The sequence below is a fragment of the Callithrix jacchus genome, chromosome 3 (genome assembly GCF_049354715.1).
Source record: "Callithrix jacchus isolate 240 chromosome 3, calJac240_pri, whole genome shotgun sequence".
NCBI lineage: Eukaryota > Metazoa > Chordata > Mammalia > Primates > Cebidae > Callithrix > Callithrix jacchus.
In genome coordinates, this window is record NC_133504.1 from 40,827,044 (window position 1) to 40,847,424 (window position 20,381).

At 37.8% G+C, this 20,381-nt stretch overlaps 1 protein-coding gene across 6 annotated transcripts in view; it reads right to left on the reverse strand.

Moving 5' to 3' along the window:
* GUCY1A1 (guanylate cyclase 1 soluble subunit alpha 1) overlaps positions 1–7,925 on the reverse strand; it is a 65,219-nt gene extending 57,294 nt beyond the window's left edge. For 5 of the 6 annotated variants that reach the window (XM_078366366.1, XM_035292819.3, XM_008992556.5 and 2 more), the window contains exons 1-2: positions 7,770–7,925; positions 7,308–7,381 (exon numbers count right to left, since the gene is read on the reverse strand). Coding sequence is in view for 1 of the 6 variants with exons in the window: in XM_035292809.3 (XP_035148700.2) it covers positions 6,794–6,872 (79 nt within the window). In the remaining 5 variants the exon portion in view is untranslated. Of the gene's footprint in view, positions 1–6,793; positions 7,063–7,307; positions 7,382–7,769 lie in introns of those variants that run through there. The other variant, XM_035292809.3, reaches the window with a different exon arrangement.
* Positions 7,926–20,381: the final 12,456 nt, after the last annotated feature.

Below are 20,381 nucleotides of genomic sequence, written 5' to 3' on the forward strand. Positions count from 1 at the left end.
CTGTCCCGTGCCAAATAACCACATTTCTTTCAGCTATGGACCACATACACAGTCATGGCCCCATATGATTACAATGAGGCTGAAAAAATCCGGTTATTTAGACACTGCTAGCCATCTAATGTCATAGCACAGTGCATGATTGAAATGCTTGTGGAGATGTTCCGCAGGCACACCTACTACACTACCAGTCGCATAAAAGCATAGTACATACAATTAAAACTTGATAGTGATAAGAAAGTACTATTTTATTGGTTTATGTATTTACTATACTATGCCTTTTATTGTTATTTTAGAGGTTACTAGTTTTACCTATAAAATTAAGTTAACCGTAAAACAGCTCAGGCATTTCCTTCAGGAGGCTTTCCAGATTGCAATGGAGGTTTTCCATTGTAATCAAAGGCGAGGACAGCTCCATGAGTGTTATTGAACCTGAAGACCTTCCAGGGAGAAAATGTGGCAGTGGAAGACAACAAAGCTGAAGACCCTGACTTTGTGTAGGTCCAGGCTAAGGTATGTGTTTTTGTCTTTATTTTTAATAATAAAAAAGCTTAAGAAGTAAAATCAAATAAATACATTTTAAATAAAGAAAAAAATCTTATAGAATAAGCATATAAAGAAAGAAAATTCTGGACTTGTAATCCAACCCTTCTTTAAACATCTACTTACAAATATTCTCCACATAACTTCACTGTTCTGAGTAGGCTCATCATAGCACACATTATCACTGAGGGCTCATGAGCCATTGAGCGCTTGTGTTAGATGACTGTGCATAAAATGGGGAACTAAACAGAAATGGTACCTCTTCCCACAAATATCAGTTGAATAAGCGAAAGTTCAGCAAGCAATTATTCATGTCATAATAATTTGACAGAGGAAGCACAGTGTGTTATAGGAAAACATAATAAGGTATACAATTTAGGTTTGGAAGGTCAGGGAAAGCTTTTAATAAGTTGAGCTTAGTTTGAGATTTACAGGATGAGTAGGTATGGGCCTCACACCTAGAAATGGAAAAGTGGTGTTCTCTACAAAGAAGTACTTCAAAGCTATGGCTTGGGAAGGCTCAGCATTGCCTGGTCCACCATACACAGGGTACACGCACATACCAAACGCACACACCAAACACATACACACACACGCACACACATACCAACACATCTGATCCCTGCCGTGGATCTTTTCCTTTCCTCTGTCTAGAATACTCTTCATACTATTTGCCATATTTAAATCCTACAGATCCTACGATGTCTAACATCCTGATCTTGCTTTGAAACCTCAGCTAAGTCTTAGATACCCTCTGGAAAGCCTTACTCAGTATATCCATCTTACCAAACTCTCTTCCTTCTCCTAAATTATTTCAAACGTATTAAAACGCTTCTACAAATATTACGCTCATTGTTAAGTGCTGACATGTATAATTCTGAGACCATTTCTTGGTTTTGTTCATGCAAACTTTAAATTCCTTCAAGTCAAGGAGTGTGTGTCATAAACTTTGCTTTATATCTCCCTCAGTGACAAGCATAAACCATAATAAACTTTATTGAGAGAAGTACAAAACGGTGGCTGAGTCTCTAAGAAGACTGTTATAAAATACTAGACATAAAATAAGCTGAATCTTAGAAAAACAAGAAAAAATGCCCTTTTAATTTTTGCTGTGATTGCCAGATAAAGGGGCGACAATGCTATTTTTATTAGATACAAAATGAGTGCACTGGATAAGGATATTCAAATCGCAGTACATGAAGAAACAGGAAAACTACTCTGTTCTTATTTTGTTTCATACCCATTCCTCAAGAAAATCATATCCACACTTATGAAAGTAAGACAAAACTAAAAATAACCAATTTAAGGTCCGGAAGATAGAATGCTATCAAATATTCTAAATGAGCTTAAATTCATTAATTTGGGGAAACTACACTATGAAATATTGAGCATGTGCAGATAAAATAAAGGAATTGTTAAAGCCATCTTTAAAAACACTATGATGAAGAGAACTGTTGACAGAGTCCAACCATTGCCTCAATTTTCAAACTTGGAAAGGTGGGTTCTACTAGCTATAATTTAGAGAGCTGGACATTAATTGCAGGCACTATTCCAAAGAGATGTTTAAAAACATGGCATGCAAGCATTCAAAATGTGAAGTGCTGTTATTTATAAACTAACGAGAGGTCACAGGAACCTATCACTATCAACTAACCTAGTTATTTCCTTCTGTTTTTAGTAGCCGTTACTTGACATTTATTCTGCAGGAATGGAAACTCATTTCAGCAAGGAATTTGACCAAGTCTGTCTCAGTATACACTCTTAAGCCACACAAAGAAATGTAAACTTCAAAGAGAGTTATTTGACCGTATAACTGGTTGAACTGCCTTAGAAAGAGGAATAATTTATGGACTAATATAAAGCAGGAGTCTATCTAAAGGAAGGTGTCTAGGAAAATGCCAAGGCAGTTCCAGTTCAGCATTGTAGACAGTTACCTGGACAAAGATGTTAATCATATCCTGATCAAACCTGTTAATTCCCCTAAATTGGAGAAAATGGCTAATCTGTATCAAGGACTCACAATTTAAGAAGACTTTGACTTTCTGGAACAACAGGCTAACTAAAGGTAACGATTAAATTGAATTGCAGTAAGTATTTGTAAAGTCACAAATCAAGTGGCCAAACAAAATTAGGTTGGGAAAAGAAGTGTATTTTCAGAAGAATGTGCAAAAAAGATACAAAATTAAACAATATTGTATGAGTGCAGAAAAAAGGGGGGATAAGGTAGAATAGATTTCAGGTTGATTTACTATATGGTATCTAGAGGACATAAATATATCAGAGGACGGTCCTCTATGTTTAACTCTGGGTATCACACTAAGAAAAACAGAAGTGCATCCAAAAGAGAAAAGCCCTGATCACGATGAGACTCTCAACCCATGCTAAACACACATGGGTTGAAGGAACGGAATATTATCTTAGACACTATTAGGAGCTGTTAGATGTTAAAGCATTTTTTATAAATACTCTACGAGGTAAAAATTAAAGATATGGGTATTAAAAAGAAAAATTTGATAGTTGAATATAAGAAAAGAGTTCTTACGCTCAGAGCCGGTCAAAGAAATGCTTACTGTATTCAAGGTGAGTGCTGACAAATAATTTGCCAAAGCTGACTCTAATATTCTCTGTGAATGAAAAAGTAAGGTCCTCTGCTAAGAAAGAAGAGTGGAGATAATTTTGGTAGACTAGAAAACCTGGGAATATCCAGAATGCATACCATGGAGAATTTGATATGAAATTAACCAAAAAAGAATAAAGTAACTGCATAGCACTGTTAAGTATCCTCTACACTGAAACTGGAGTGAAGCAATTGGGAGCCACAAGATGCAGTTATGTCTCTTTGTCCAGCTAAATCCACAGCAAGGAAGATAAAGCAGACATTAAAAGTGAAGCTGACATTGGGAAGGCAGGTTCTGGTAGGGCTAGTGGCAAGAGATTTAAGGGTTTGAGCAGAGTTAAAATCGTTGGTGAAACAAATAATAGTTTACAAGCAATTCTGAAGAGGCTACCAACATATAACAGAAGAGCGCACAAGGATCTCTGTCACCAAGATAATAGCTCCATTTGGTAGCATTAAGGCAAAAACGAGCCTTAATTCAAGAATAACAAAGACAACAGTGTTAAGCCCTTTAGACACCTACTATGCGTCAACCACTATGGATCCAATATTGGATACTCCGAAGGAGATTTGAATTTAGTGGGAGATGCAGACATTTAAACCGGTACTTTCAGTGATGTGTGACAAAGCAAAAGGGGATAAATAGATAGGCTGGGCCTAGAGAAAAAGGTCAGGATTAAGAAATGGGTCTGCCCCACCTGCTTTCAACAAGAGGGTGTTCACTTTCAAAGCCATTGTCTTGTGTTGATTTCCTGCTAATTCTTAGGATGGTGAGATGGAGGGCTTGGTATGTGAGTTAATTAATTTGAGTTGGCTTCAATTTTATAAAAGGGAGATTTTGTTTTAACGAAATATTATTAATGGCCAGAAACATGCCAGATAAGAGAAGTTAGGAACTACAGGCTGTGAGGCACATTCTTGTGGCAAGGAAGAACCTGTTCCAGAGGATCTCAAGTTTTAAGATGTAGCCATTCTCTCTTCCTGTCGGCTTGGAAGATGAAGCCTATTGACCTGAATCCAGGGAGGGCAGTGTGTGTGTGTGTGTGTGTGTGTGTGCGTGTGTGTGTACATACATATATATATATATATGTTAGGTAAGACATTTCAAAATGTTCTGAAAAAAATTAAAGAAGCAGATATGATTCAGCACAGCCAGGAAATTTGTTTTACCCCAAGTAAATCAATCCCAGGAAATTTACTTCACCCCAAGTAACTAATCATTGACAAAAGCTCTTGTATCAAGTCAAGATGTAGACACCCAAAACAACCTATTGCAGAATCAATGTAGATGGCCAAGAGACAAAAATATTTTTAATTATTGATACTTTTGAAAGAAATATTTGTTTTTACTAATATGCAAAAAGTGAGAAATATAAATGTTTAAGAAAAGTGGCTTGGGTAAATATTTTTAATTCACCAGTATAAAAACCAGTGCCATCAAAATGTAATAGTCTCACAAATAAAAGCCAAGCAACTTCTTAGTGAATCTGACGTAGAAAAAGTCATTCTGAATAACCACGTCCTCCAAAATCTTTTTCCTATCAATGGACATACTTTTTGGCTTGTTTTATTGAAATACTGCCTTACCTTTCCATTTCCCCTTTCTTGTTGAGATTGGTTCTGATGGCTAATTTGATATTTATTTATTTCTGTAAAAAGGTAAATTAGAAATTATGAGGGTACATATCATGTTATTTTAAACTAACCTGTAAAGAAAGAAATATTCTCCTCAGTCCACAATCATTAACTGTTAGCAAATGTAAATGCAGGATTTAATTTCCCATGTATAGTTTCTGAAAAAATTCAGTTATATGGTATTGCAATGTGTCAATAAAAGTGATATTAGATAAAGGTTTATTTTTTTTCAAGTTTAGTTGAAAAATATCTATGACAAAATTCTTAAAATTAGGTCTCAAAATAGTTTATTGATGTACGTGTAATAGATATACTTTAATTTTAATATTATCACTTGTTTGTAGTGAAATATTAAAATAGCTTCTCAAAATGTCTTAAGAAAAATCACTTAACAAGCCATAGTTTTAAGAGTTATAAGGACTAAGCATTGTGAAGTTTTTCACACTTCTTTTGTCTTTGGGATTACCATAAATAAATAAAATAGTTTTATATTTCCTTCCGCATTCTCTGAATAACAGAAAACTATTTTAATTATGTTATTTAATACCTGAATACCTAGAAGCAAGACCTTTAAGGGGCTACTTATATTTCATACACTTTGAGACATCATATCAAGCGTAAGTACTTTATATGTTGATTGGATTTCAAAGACAAAAATATAATTTTTATTTTCTGCCTTTTAATAGAGATCTTTAAATACAAGAATAAATATAAGGTACCCATCTATTCACTACAAAATTCTACTAAATAAGCGTCACAGACCTATTTCCTAATACCTTAAAATACATGCATCTGCTCTTGTGAAATGTTTAATTATTGTCACACCATGTAATTGTTCTAGAATTTTTCTGCTGGCCTATGTCTGCAGGCTCTATGTAGAGAGCCTGTTGTTTTGACAAGAAAAAGTGTGGCTTATGTGGTTTTACCCTGTGGTCCTTAATTTTGTGTCATTTGATATTTGACTGTGTACCGACTCCCTTAAAATGCAGTAACTCTAACGTTTAAGTACAAATTGAGGATCGCAGGCCCCCAGAAGATCCACAGACCCAGTTGTTAAATGGCTGAGCAAAGCACAGACTGTACAGACAACTTCCACTGAAGGAATAATAAAGTTTATGCATATAACTTTCAGGCAAATCAAGTGTTGCTTATTTGGGTCACATCGTTGCTATCATAACGCGTTGATTTTTTTACCACTGTGCATAATACGGTACCTGAAATAATCACTCTTAAAGAAAAAAAAAATACGTATAGCCATTTTAGGAAAAGCGACAGACCATTTCCACACTATGAACCAAGATATAAAAATTTATATAATTAAGGGCTTCAACCCTTACCTATATGTAACAGGAAAGTTTGACGTTCCTACCAAGACCGTTCTAGTAAGTGGTAGAGATGTAATAAAATCAAATCAAGAATTCATTGAATAGGCATTTAGTGAAATCACCATAGGAAGACTGATCCTAAAACATCACTATTGATATGTAATAAACGAAGTTCAAATGAAAGAAAAAAATCTGCCCTATTTAAAACCCAGCACTGTTTCCACAGGTTCGAATTCAAGATGCCTTCCACCAGTCACCGTTAAGTGAGCCTTACGATCTTCTGGCTTACTTCAGAAGATGTAAACTGTTTATCGAGTGCACAATGAAAGAATAACCTTGTGGAAATCCGTGAGCAAAGAAAGACGCACGAAATCCATAGCCTGAAATCACATGACCACATTGCAACGCAGCCCCTCACACCATCGTCACTGGCAGGCAGCTCCGGCGACGGGGTGCAGCCTGGCGCGGAGACCCCGGTGGCCCCCTGCTCACCGTTTCTCCTAGAGCCTGAGTCCTAACGAAAGCCGAAATGGGACTGCTAAGCATAAATGATTCTGTCTCGCACACACGCGCACACCTCGTGGAGCCGCTGGGGAGCCGCTGGAAGTTAGCCGGCTGCCTTCTCTGGGCAGCCCAGCGATCGCAGGGTTTGCTGTGGGGAGCACGCGCCGCTTACCCAAGCCGCAGCCCGCCGGGTGAAGTTGCCCTGAAACCCGCCACCACCTCCAGTCCCGCTGCCCCCCGGGTGCAGGCATTCCCAGGCTGCGCCCGCTCTCTCGCCTGTCCGCGCGCGGGAGGCCGCGGCGCTGCACCGGGCTGGAGGGCTCTGCGGCCCGGGCTCCCCGGCGGTGGGAGAGCAGCGGCCCCCGCGCGCCCCGCGCGTTCTCACGGCCCGGCCCAGCGAGCGCGGCCGCAGGCGCGGCGCTGCCCTGCGCCCACCCCAGTAAGTGCTCCTCCCTCGGGCGCCGCGGGTCCCCCGGGCCCTGGGCCGGCCCTCCGGGCGTCGTCTCTTTTCCTCTCGCTCCTCCCCAGCGTGGGAACCGGGCCCTGGCTCCCCAGGGCTGGGCAATTTGGGAGCTTAGGGAAGGTTTCCCGGGAGAGGAAGGAGGCCCAGCCCAAGAAGGGGTCCCGGAAGAGGGACCGCCTGTCTGAAGAGCCCCGACCCGCGTGGGGACGCAGCGACCACTTACTTGGTGGCTTCGCACACCTCGGGGCTGTGCTTCCGGATCTCTAGCAGCTCCAGGGCGCGCCTTGCAAATCCGCACTGCGAAGGGAGAAAGAGAGAGGGCGTCAGGGGTGGCAGGCGGTGAGCGGGAGACGGGACCCTGCAGTGCACCTGTCGGTCTCCGCGTGTGTGCACCCTGGGCACTCGCAGCAGCCGCGCTTACGCTCGGGTAGCTAGTGTCTACCTGCTCAACAGGCTGGGCGGGACGCGGCGTGCCTCGGACACGGTGTCGACCGTGTGGCTCCCAGACCCTCAGTCCGCCCCTGCCTTTGTCTCTCTGTGTCTGTCTGTATCTCCCTCTTTGATCACCCCAAAGGAACCCTTGCAGTTCCTTTCTCTATGGCATTCGATTTTTTCAGACCTCTCCCCGTCTCCTCCCCTTTTCTGCACCGAAAGACTGAAAAAGAAAGTAGCAGCCAAAACGCACCATGGTGAGATCACGCTGGGCTGGGGTCCCTAGGCTGCTCCAGGCGCTTCTTCCCCCGAAGGTGTCCTTCCCCTGGGTCTGCTCCAGGCTGCTCGCCGCTATAGCGCAGGAAAAAGTGTAGGAAAACTCTGCCCTAAAACCTGCTTCTGGAAAACTGACTCTGTGCTGTGTCCCACCCACTAGGCTCAGAATAGGGCAGGGGAACCGAGTCCTGGTCTCTGCAGCCGCCCAATCGCCATCCCAGAAATTACTGTGTGGATACTGAGACCTAGGGGCAGGGGACAAAAAAAAAAAGAGAAAGGAAAAAGTCGGAGAAGACTCCAGGAAAATTTGGCCCACTTAAAAACAGAAACATGTCTTCTCTATGCACTGGTTCGGAAACACTGCAGTTTTCCACAGTTAAAAAACTCCAACATTTCTGTCGGGAAGTTGACATCAGCGCTGATTATTTTCTTGTGCAAGTTTTCAGATTTGAAGTCAATATACTTCTTTGCAGAAGCAATTTTATGGTTACAGAGATTTTACATCTTTTGAGTAAAGTCTGGCTTCTGCTTGGCTCGGTGCACTTAGTTCTGTTTGTTACCTATGTGTGTGTTGTGATATTATGCTTTTAGTCACCTTTCTGACTTAAAAAAAAAAAAACCATCATTCTGTTCCATTGTGAATTAACAATTAATCATGATTTTTATGTGATCCCTCTTCAATTCAATTCAATTCAAGATAGTATCCTCTTTTATATGTTCCCCAAATCCACCAACTAATGTGGCCCCATTTTAAGCTCATCACATTTGCAGACTTTCTCCCAGTCTTGCCTGTTGTGCTTGCCTCATGGCGAACATTAATCAGAATCAGGAAAACAAATATATTTAAGTAAGTCAGGAACAGTTAAGAAAGTCAGCTATATAAGCACAGGTAGCCACAGAAACTTTTGCCCTCCTGCCATCTCAGAAACTTCTCTTCCTCTGCATTTAACCCGTGATACTCTCTTAGATCAGCAGGGCATTTGTACTAAGAATATTTAGAACTTCAGATGTAGAAGGAAACTTTAAGAAAATACAGAGTAATTCATAAGTATAAGGAAGAGGGAATTCATACTACTTTAAGTAAATTAAATGCTATGAATATTCAGAAGAAAATGAGGTATTGTCTGGCAGGTTTCATAAAAGAACAGTATTAGAGATAGATCTTGAAGGATTGGTCATATTTGGAGAAAGATAAAATAGAGGAAGTTATTTTTTGGTGTTTTTGCTTTTTTCTGACAGAGGGAAACTTGCGAGCAAACATATAGAGGTTGAAAAGGCATGACACTGCTATTCAAGACACAAAGAGTAGTACCATCCGGTAGAAATAAAAAGTACATAAAGAAACTTGTAGGAATATATGGTAGAAAGATAGGTTGGGTTCAGATGCCTGAGTTCAGATCCGCTGTAGTCATGAGTTTCAGGCTTGTATAAAAACTTTGTTGTTGTTGCCTTCTGCTGCTGATACCATTACCAATATTCCTTTCATTCTGGAACATGACTTGTTTAACCCTTAATTTTGACGTTTACTATTCTCAAGTTTTATAGCGTATCAAATTCCTTGATTAGTAATGCATTTAACCCCACGCCATTCTGCCAGGAGCTACTCAGCTTTATCCGGGTAGACTCTCAACTGAAGAGTGTCTTGTCTTCTTCCTCCTCTACCCTTTGTGACTGTCAGACAATGGGTAAGAAGAGAAAGCAACCAATCTAAGCGTAATGGTGGCTAGAACCACCAAAAGGTGATTACAAAAGACATTCCGTAATCCGGATGTTTGATATGTACTAAAAAAGTAACAAGAGTTCCTTGATGTTAGGGAAGTGCTTATCTTCAAGCCTAATTTCCTAGCAATGAACATCGTTCATAACGGGATTCACTAAAATGAGTGGATGAATGAATACCTGAATATTTTGTCCTCTTCCAGGTCCATTCTTCTTTCTTATAGTTGACTTATGTATTAAAAACTACTTTCCTCCACTTTGTTGAGAATAAGAAAGTTGTCATGACAAATTAATAAAAATGTTAACAAGGAAAATTATTCAGTGTACAGCAATATTCCTAGCCATGTTGGCGCTGGCAGAAAAGCTCAGGATATTTTCCTCTCAAGACGCTTTGTGTTTCTTGTACCTACAACCCACAATTGACAACAATACAAAAGCATTTAAATGTACATTAATTTCACACTTGCACATGAAATGACAATAGCAACTAGAGATAGTATCTAAATCCTCGCTACTCAGAGTATGGTTTCTCTATCAGCAGTATCCCATAACCTGCAATCTTGTTAGAAATACAGAAGGAGAGGCTGGGCGCGGTGGCTCACGCCTGTAATCCCAGCACTTTGGGAGGCCGAGGCGGGTGGATCACGAGGTCAAGAGATCGAGACCATCCTGGTCAACATGGTGAAACCCCGTCTCTACTAAAAATACAAAAAATTAGCTGGGCATGGTGGCGCGTGCCTGTAATCCCAGCTACTCAGGAGGCTGAGGCAGAATTGCCTGAACCCAGGAGGCGGAGGTAGCGGTGAGCCGAGATCGCGCCATTGCACTCCAGCCTGGGTGAAAAGAGCGAAACTCCGTCTCAAAAAAAAAAAAAAAAAAGAAATACAGAAGGAAGTTCAGGCCAGTCTCCAAACCAACTGAATTAGAATATCCACTTAACAGAATCCCCAAGTGATGTACACGCACACTAAAGTTTGAAAAGCACTGATCTACTATCAAGGTGTTAAGTATGATAAGCCTCAAAGAACATTACATGAATCTTCCTAAATCCAGAGATTTTTAGAACGAGTGCTTTTTTTTTTTTCTGGGTTACTATTGCCATGTCAGTTCAAATAAAGTAATGGGACTAATGATTTCATCTCTACTGACTTTGTGGACCATAATACATTCATAAACCAGAGGGAATTAAGAGAGAGAGAGAATGGTGAAAGGGTAGAAGTGAGAGAAGTGGCCATACATGTCGGGGCAGAGCTTTGTTTTATTTTTAGCAAACAAACCAACCATGGATTATACTATTTTCCAAATTAGGATAACCTCTCAAACACAGAAAATGAAGGTAAACTTCTGTCTTTTTATTTCCTCTTTTTCTTAGTATTATTCATTTTCAATTTGTTTTAATGTGCCTGGTTAGATAAATTTTACACTGGTAACTTGCAGTAAGATGATGCAAACACTCCAAAATATCTCTTTTGTATGAATGTAAAGGTTTAGTTAGAAAAACTAAATCACATTAGATTGGCGACCATACATTTCTAGTCCTGGACTGGAAGAGATTCTGATAGTAACAGAAATGTTGTCCACGATATCAAAGAGTTGGTGTTTGTGAGACGTAAATACAGTGGTAGGCAGAATAATGGCACTCCAAAGATGTCAACCTGCTAATCCTTAGAACCTGTGAATATGCAATATTACATGGCAAGGGAGAAGTAAGGATGCAGATGGAATTAGGGTTATTAATCAGCTGGTGTTGAGATGGGAAGAATATTCCAGATTAAGTGGGTGAAGCCAAAGTAATCAAAGGGTCTTTATAAAAGAAAGATTAAAGCTATAGAGTCAGAGTTAGAGTGATGCTATGTTAGAAAGACTTACTCAGTAATTGCTGGCTTTGAAAATAGAAAGGGGGCCAAGTGTGGTGGATCATGCCTGTAATCCCAGCACTTTCGGAGGCCGAGGGAGGTGGATCACCTGAAGTCAGGAGTTCAAGACCAGCCTGACCAACACGGTGAAATCCTGTCTCTACAAAATGCAAAAAATTAGCCAGGTGTGGTGGCGGGCACCCATAATCTCAGCTACTCAGGAGGCTGGGACAGGAGAATCGCTTGAATCTGAGAGGTGGAAGTTGCACTGAGCCTAGATTACATGATTGCACTCCAGCCTGAGTGACAAGAGCCAGACTCTGTCTAAAGAAAAAAAAATGGAAAGGGGCTTAGCCAGGAATGTTTGCAGCCTCTAGAAGATGAACAAAGCTAGAAAATTATCCCTCCTTAGAGTCTCCAGAACAGAAAGCAGCCCTGTCATCACCTAGGTTTTAGTGTAATGAGACTCATTTCAAACTTAAGACTTACACAAATGTAAGCTAATAAATGTGCGTTGCTTTAAGTCCTAAGTTTGGGGGGTAATTTGTTGCAATAGTAATAGGACACTAAATGTCAAAGGGTCTTAGGTGTTGGGCAATGGCAAAGGCTGGAAGAATTGTGTGGAGTCAGCATTTTAAAAACTGAGACTGCCTTGAACACATTGTTAGTAGAAATATGGAGGCCGGGCGCAGTGGCTCACACCTGTAATCCCAGCACTTTGGGAGGCCGAGGCGGGTGGATCACGAGGTCAAGAGTTTGAGACCATCCTGGTCAACATGATGAAACCCCGTCTCTACTAAAAATACAAAAAATTAGCTGGGCATGGTGGCACGTGCCTGTAATCCCAGCTACTCAGGAGGCTGAGGCAGGAGAATTGCCTGAACCCAGGAGGCGGAGGTTGCAGTGAGCTGAGATCACACCATTGCACTCCAGCCTGGGTAACAAGAGTGAAACTCCATCTCAAAAAAAAAAAAAAAAAAAGAAATATGGATGTCAACTCTGCTAGTGAGGCCTCAGAAGAAAGTAAGAGGCATGGTAGAGAACATCTGTATCATCTTAGGGAATACACAAATCATCATGAACAAACTGCTGGTACAAATATGGACATTAAAAGTGCTACTGAACAGGATACAGATGGAAAGGAAGAAAGTGTAATTGGAAATTGTAGGAAATGATATCCTCAGTTGATATGGTTTGGCTGTGTCCCCATCCAAATCTCACCTCAAGTTTTACAATACCCATATGTTACGGGCAGGGCCGGGTGAAGATAATTGGATCATGGGGTTTATTTCTCCCATTCTGTTTTCATGGTAGTGAATAAGTCTTATGAGATCTGATGGTTTTATAAATGGGAGTTTCCCTGCACAAGCAGTCTTACCTGTTGCCTTGTAAGATGTGGTTTTACTCTTCCGTCATCTTCTGCCATGGTTGTGAGGCCTCCCCAGCCATGTGGAACTGTGAGTCCATGAAACCTCTTTTTCTTTAGAAATTACCCATCATCAGGTATGTCTTTATCAGCAGTATGAGAACAGACTAATGTATCAGTATATGGTGGCAGAAAGCTTAGCTGATTTATGTCCCACAGATATGTGGAAATATTGATCTTGGGTATTTAACTGAGAAGATTTCTAAGCAAAATGGTGAAGTCATGGCCTAATTTTGTCTTGCTATTTATTGTAAAATGTGAGCAAAAGAGAAAGATTGAAGGAAGAACTGTTAAGCCAAAAAAAAACCAGAGCTTTACTGGGGAAATCCTCAACCTATCCAGCTTGCAAGTTATGCTATGTCATTCTTTGTTATGGTAAACATGTCTTTTTACTTTTCAAGACTGAGAGATTTTATTAGTTCTCATATTTGAAAAGGCTCCTACATGTCTAGATATAGGAGATTCTATTTGTTTAACTTATGTTAAAATAGTAGTATACTGACTCTTTTAATTGCCAATAGTTAGCCCTGATATCATTATGTAGGCACTGGTATTCCATAAATTGTATGCATTTTGAATGAAAATAAAATGGTATTCTGTAGGCCCCGACATATTTAATGCTCTTTCAAAAAGATTCCACCATAGAGGTAACTTAAAAATTCATTAATTTTGGAACATTGAAAAAACATAGTGTGGATACAATAGCATATAAAAAAGTAAGATGAATGCATTAATGGCTATTGCAAAATAAACGTTTGTGAAACTTTTTCAAAGGCACTTTTTGAGTGTAACTCAAGATATTTCAGCACAAAATATCTCAATATCTCAAACAAGTTGATCAGTTTTAAAAGAAAGCTTCAGCCAAACAAAGAAATGATATCTGTTAAAAAAAACAAGTCCATTAAAGATAGCTACAGTTAAGCTCCCATTCTAAGTTGTTCAACAACATTCTGTTTTCGATATTTTCTTTTTTCTAGCTTAGTTCCCATTCCCTATCTTAATTCTTATGAGATTTCTAGACTTTCCAAAATAGTTGGCCATTTAAAAACAGAGTCTGTGTTTTAAGAGTCTTTGACTTTACTTTTTTTTTTTTTTGCATAGAAAACTAATGCCTGGTGCCAATCAACCAAAAAAAAATTATCAAAATAAGGACCAATGATCTCCTTGCTGTTGTTCTAACATTTTAATTGTCAAGAGAGAATCACCATTAATCATAATAGTTAACATAATAAGATGATAATTATGCACCAGGCCTTATTCTAAGCACTTTGTATGCATTATCTGTTTCCCCTAAAAAACCCTTGGAAGGTTAGCATTATTATCATGTCAGCTTTACAGATGAGAAAATTAAGGTATAGGAAGATTAAGCATCTTTCCCAAAATCATACAGCAAGGAAGTAGCAAAATAGGACTCAAACTCAGGCAGTCTGGCTTATAACCCTGGAGTATTAATAACTCTGGTTACTCTGACAGGAGCTTGTGAATGATCAAAATAAAGATTGTCAGTTCAGATTTATTATGTCATATTCTTTGAGTAGGCTCCATTAACCTGTATTTTAACAAGCATCTGTAGATAATTCTGAGAGTTGAGGATCACACAAACACTAAGAATGTCAAGGTTGTAATCGTATTGAAGAAGTCTCTGGGCATTTGCACATTGGTGATGCCATTATGCAATAGGTTTGAGTTTTCAACATTAGCACATCAAACCGTTTCTATTCTCTTGATGTCTTTGCTTCACATTAGTTTCAGATACCAAATGACTAGTGGAGAATATGAATTTCAATAGCTTGATTTCCTAATAGAATTGCTAACTACATAGGTGTCTTGTCTTTTCATTTAATTATGCATTTGTAGAAAAGAAGCAGAAAAGAAAAGGAGGGAAGGAGAGAGGAAGGGAAGGAGAGAGAAGCTTTACGGAAGTAGGTCAGCAAAGCATTGGAAATATATCCAATAAAGTTACTTATAAAGGAAAATATACTTAGGGGATTTTCTCCCAATTCTTCAAATGTAACAAAAGTTGTCTTATTCCTGCTTCCTTTCACAGTAAAGCCTAGTCAAAAATAATTGTTGATTAAATTAATGCATTTTAGAGAGAGTTGAAAAATTTTAACATCTTCTATTTTTAGACACTGGACACATTAACAACCTCAAAGCTCCTGAAATCGAGGCTCCAAAGCATCTTCCTCAACCATATGGCTGTCTGCTATTTCAGGGGATCTCGCATAGCTGAGTTGAAATAGAGTTAAAAAAACCAGCCTTAATAGAACATCACATTTAGAAGAGCACATTTACTCAAAATTATTATAGAGGAGGTATTTTTCTCATTGTGGAGATTATGAGCATGAGCCCTTATATTTTAAGAAATCCCGAGTAGTATGAGCTTCTGATCTACAGAAAAGAGAGAGCCATCTGTATAAAAATACAGTTTGTAAACTTTCAAAGAATTGTTTTTTAAAAAGTAGACTTTAGTCGCTAAAGTGCCCTCTCTCTTTAAAAATATTATGAGATAAAATATTCTCTGCTTCTTAGATTATACTTTTATAGTTTAAAGCTGGAAAATATGGTATGAGAAAAATAATATGTTACTAATTAAGCTGTCCTGTAGAACTGAGACCAGGACATTTTCATTATTCTTACACAGGACACTCACTAACTGGGGATGTTTTATATTAATGAGCTAATGTAACTCTATCAGAAACATCTAATGAATGGGTATGAGTTTTGCTTTTGATTCTCACTGTGCCTCAGAATTCAAGATGTTTTCTTTGAGCCTAGCTCCTAAATGTGTTTGATGCATGCTTCTCCTCCTGGAAAAAGTGAAGTACATAGATCTCAAAACTGTATAAGGCAGCCAAAAAGACTGAGATACTCTTAAATGATAGTCTCACCAGACAGGGCCAAAAGGCATATCCTGAGCCATGGTTTAAAAAAGGAAACTGATTCAAGTCTGAAAGTAAAGAAAATTTTGTTTTGACATAGAGAAAAGGCAAATTATGCAGAGGCAGGCTTGTTGAAATCTTATTTTATGAAAATGACAGCTATGGCTGCCGATCTCATATTTATAAAATACTTCGTTTAAACAGTTGACAATATTACCTAAGAGAAATAACGTCTTACCAAATCTTTCTTATTACTTTTTAGAGTATTCTATTTTGGTCTCATTGTAAAATTAATGCAAGAAGCTTTCCCTTTCCAACACTATAGAAGATGTGCAGAGAAACCCTTCCCAGTGTTGAAAAGCTGACAAGGCTGAATAAAAATTTAAATATGCTTTTAAGGCTTAACCAGGCTGACTGTTCAGAAAAGGTAATGAGCTGAGACCAGAAACAAGGAGAAAGGGTGCCATCGGTAAGCAAGCATGGTATCTGGCAATTGCCCTGCGGTCAGCTACTTATAGCTGGTGGGCTTAGAGCCTAGGTTATTGGGTGACATGTGCAAGGGAGACAGAAGGCAAAACTAGCTGTGCAAGTCGAAAATGACAGCACACTAATAGAAACCTCGGATGGGAAAGGAGAGTGTTTTCACAAAAACTATCTTGTTTCTTTAAGTTTTGGCTCATAATGGAGCAGGGGAAAAACACATCTCTATTGAAAATTCTTGATCACAAGCCTCTACTTACACAATTTGTGACTGGAAATTTATACCAACTTTGTGACTTGAAAATCCCGAGGCAGAAACTGTGTTTTAAGTAGTCACATGTTGAGAATGCCCCAGGAGCCAGGCAGAAGCAAACATAAATCCTCACTAGTAAAATACACTTTAAAGATAAGCTTCAAATAATCACTACAAATAAGAGTCAGGGAAAAGGAGTCTGTAATAGGAAGTTAGCAAATACATGAGGGAAAAAAACTACCATAAATCAGAAAACAGAACTAAAATTAAGTCAGACCAACAAGGACTGTAAAAGCAGAAATTATTCAAGACGGAATGTAAAATACATGTTATATATGTATATATTTTTAAATAAAATGTATTTATAGTATAACAAAGAAACCAAACATATAACTAAACCAAAAAGAACTCCCAGAAATTAAAACACAATAGTTGGAAATAAAGTTTCATGAATGTATTAAATAAATTAGATAAAACTAAAGAGAAAATTAATGAACTGGAAAATATATCTAGATATATTTAAGTAATACTGAATTTAGACAAAAGGTGAATGAAAATATGAAGGATAGGTTAAGAAGTTTGAAGGGTACTATAAGAAGAGAATGGCAGTTTGGTGGAAAGGCAATATTCAAAGTGACAGTGATTAAGAGTTTCCAGAATTTAATTCAGTCACCCATCCTCTGCTTAGCGTAACATTTAAACATTTAAATACATTTTAAAATACCTAAAATCCACTTATAAATACATTTGGTAAAGAGACCAAACCAAAGATTAAGAAATCTTAAAAGGAGCCAGAGAGAAAATCGGATCACCTACAGTGGAATGACAATTAGATTGACTGTCATCTTTGCTAACTGCTTAACAGAAGTAATTAAAGGTAAAAGTAAACAATCTTCATAGTGCAAGAAATGCGGCGAGAAACATTACCGTCTCTAGAATTTTATATTCAGCAAAATTGACTTTGAAGAATTGGTTGGTGGGGATGGAAAGAAGGTATTCTTTGAGATTTTAAAACCAACATACCTCCTATAAAATAATCTCTAAAGATGTAGTACAGAAAGAACAATTTCCAATCAGGAGAGCTGAGTGCCAAGACAGAATAGTGAGGAAAAAAACAACAAATATGTAACATGTTTAAGTCAAATGTAAACAAAGAAATAGAGTGATAAACTTTGCCTATTTTTAATTTAAGTACTTCCTTTCCTCAAAAAGAATAAAGCAAAAAGCTACAAACCAACTGAAGTTATTTGCAACACATAATTACAAACAGATGAACAACTTTGTAAATAGTTCAAGTCCTACATTTTTCTTTGATATGTTCCCAAGAGTTTTGGTTTCAGAGAATGAGTTATTTAATTGTGACTAAACCACTTGCCAGATCATTCAATGTTTTAATCAATTTATAATCTTATCCGTTTTGTGTAAAGAATGAATTACATACTTGCTATTATTTTTATTAAAGATTTATGTTTGATATTTTGCATTAAAAGTGAATCTCAAAGTATATTTCTTTCATGAGTGAGTTTTAATATCTTACATGTTTATTTAGCATTATTATCCAACCCCATATTTTTTGGACCATCAGTTGATGTCCTTTGCCCTTGGTTGAGGTATTAGTGTTTTTCTAATTCATTTGAAGAAAAGCTTCTTATGGTGAGATTATGCACCTGAAATATCAAAATTAAGAATCTCAACCTTGAATTCTTCTTGATTAAATTACAAGAAACTATAGAATTTAATGAGAAAACATGGACAAAAAATACTCAGTGCTGAGCTGATCTTATCCTTTTCAAACTAGTTAAAGACTTTTTGCATTATGGTGGTCATAATAGGACAATGAAAGAATTACAGTTGGAGAGGTAGGCAGATAAGGCAAGGACTTATTTAAAATTAAAGTATGCATGCTCTGGTTTTCCATATGATAATTAGAGACCCTTTTATCTATATACTGGCATTCAAAAAGAGGGAAAATACACTTTTGTCAGATTCATTCATTCATTCATTCATTCAAATACTTGTATTGAATACCAATCGTATACCAAGCACTATTCTGTAGACTGAGGAACAAGCAAGGATCACTATTGTGGTGGCATTCCACAATGACATAACAGACCATTGAAAAGATTAACAAATAAAATATCAGGATGTCAGGTGGTAATATATGCTTTGGAGAAAAATAGAGCAGAGAAGGATGGTTGGTGGGAGGTGGTTAAGGTAGGAAGAGTAGGGAATGTCAGCTGTGCAGCCAATACATTGTTACTTCTCAAATCTCTCAAATAGGAAATATTTAAGTGTTGTTACAACCACTGTATCAGATTTCATTTTCTTTAGGGAAACAGAAATTACTTTAGGAACAGAAAGGGATGCTAATAGAACTACTGAAAGACCTTGGGAAGGAATGTAGGGATCCCAGGAGGAAAATACCCTTGAGGATGTCAGCTGCCTGCAGCAGGCATGAGGTTGATATACATCTCAACAGGACCCGCTGCCCCGCAGGTGTCTGCTGCTGCCAGAGGAGAACAGTACTTCTCCTGTTCTCTGTCATTCAAATCTGACATGAATTCTGAATCCAAATTAAATCCTGTTGGTGGAGGATTCCGGGAACTGTCTTTTCCATGCTCCCTACTTGCATTGCAAAAGAAAGTGCAGAAAAAAGAAGTATAGAAAAAGGCAAGAATCATGCAAAATTGCTGACAGGAGATCTGATACAACAGCAAAGATTGAAAATACATTTATTGTTGCAAATAATGCAAATGTTTGTTTTTGTACAATCAGTCCATATATATGTATTACAGAGTATTAAATGTTTGCATCTAAGTTGTGAATATATTCTCTGGCTTTGAGTTAATTAACCAGAAGTTTGAGGCATAGAGAGATAATATTAGAAAAAAAGCAGACTAAATAACGAATAATGTAGAGATAGAGTTGGCATTGAGGAAAGAGTTCTATTGCCATTCCTTTATGATTTGATTAGGTAAGTTTAATTAGAGTGGTATGAATATTAATTTAATCAAATATGTTGTATATTTATTCATTAATTTCACACACTTAAATATTTATTCTACCTTTTCATGAGATGAATTAATGTCCATAATTATATGGATATCATGAATGAATATTGATTTATCTATTCAGTCTTTCCTTCACTTGATTCAATGATTTTATTCTTTATCTGTTACCACTGGGGCTTTTTTAAAAACTGTTACCTAATCATGGTTCCCTAGGAGTTCATAATCTAGAGGTGGACAGGTAATTTGAAAAATAATTGTAGCACAGTGAATCAAATGATATCATAGAAATGCTCAGAGGGTGCTTTGGGAACCCATAAAGGGCCATGAATAATTTTGAGAGTTGATGATGTTTGAATTGAGAATTTAGTGCTGTCTAGTAATTTTCCAAATAGAAGTATAAATAGCCCAAGTTTACAGATTAGGAAATTGAAGCTCAGAGGGGCTAAGTAAATGTGTGAAGTCATGATCCAGCATAGTGGCTGACACATGGTAGGAGTTCCTAATATTAAGATTTGTTGAATGTGTGGAAGGGAAGGGTGAGGGGTGATTTGGTGACTAGAGAATAAGATTTGAGGATACAATTGTATTTACTAAAGTTTTCTAAGATTGATATCTTCAAATTTCAGAAAATCAGATGTTTTGTGCTTGGTTCAGATTGTTTTAAAGTCTCATGATGTATTTTAGTAGTAAAAGAGTAAAATCCTTACTGTATTAGAAACCTGTCAACGATACCAACAATGAACATAAACAAACAAAAATCAAGAACTACTTAAAAGCCACACATAATTAAGTTAGGTGATTAGAATAAACGGAACCAAGAAGACAAGGAAAAAGCTTATAAGAAAACACGACTGTATCCATACATTTTAATAGTGGTTTTGTATATCTTTGATAATTCAACAAATGATATTAAGAAGCCCCAATATTTCATACCTGCTTTTCTTGAAGTTTGTCATCTAAGT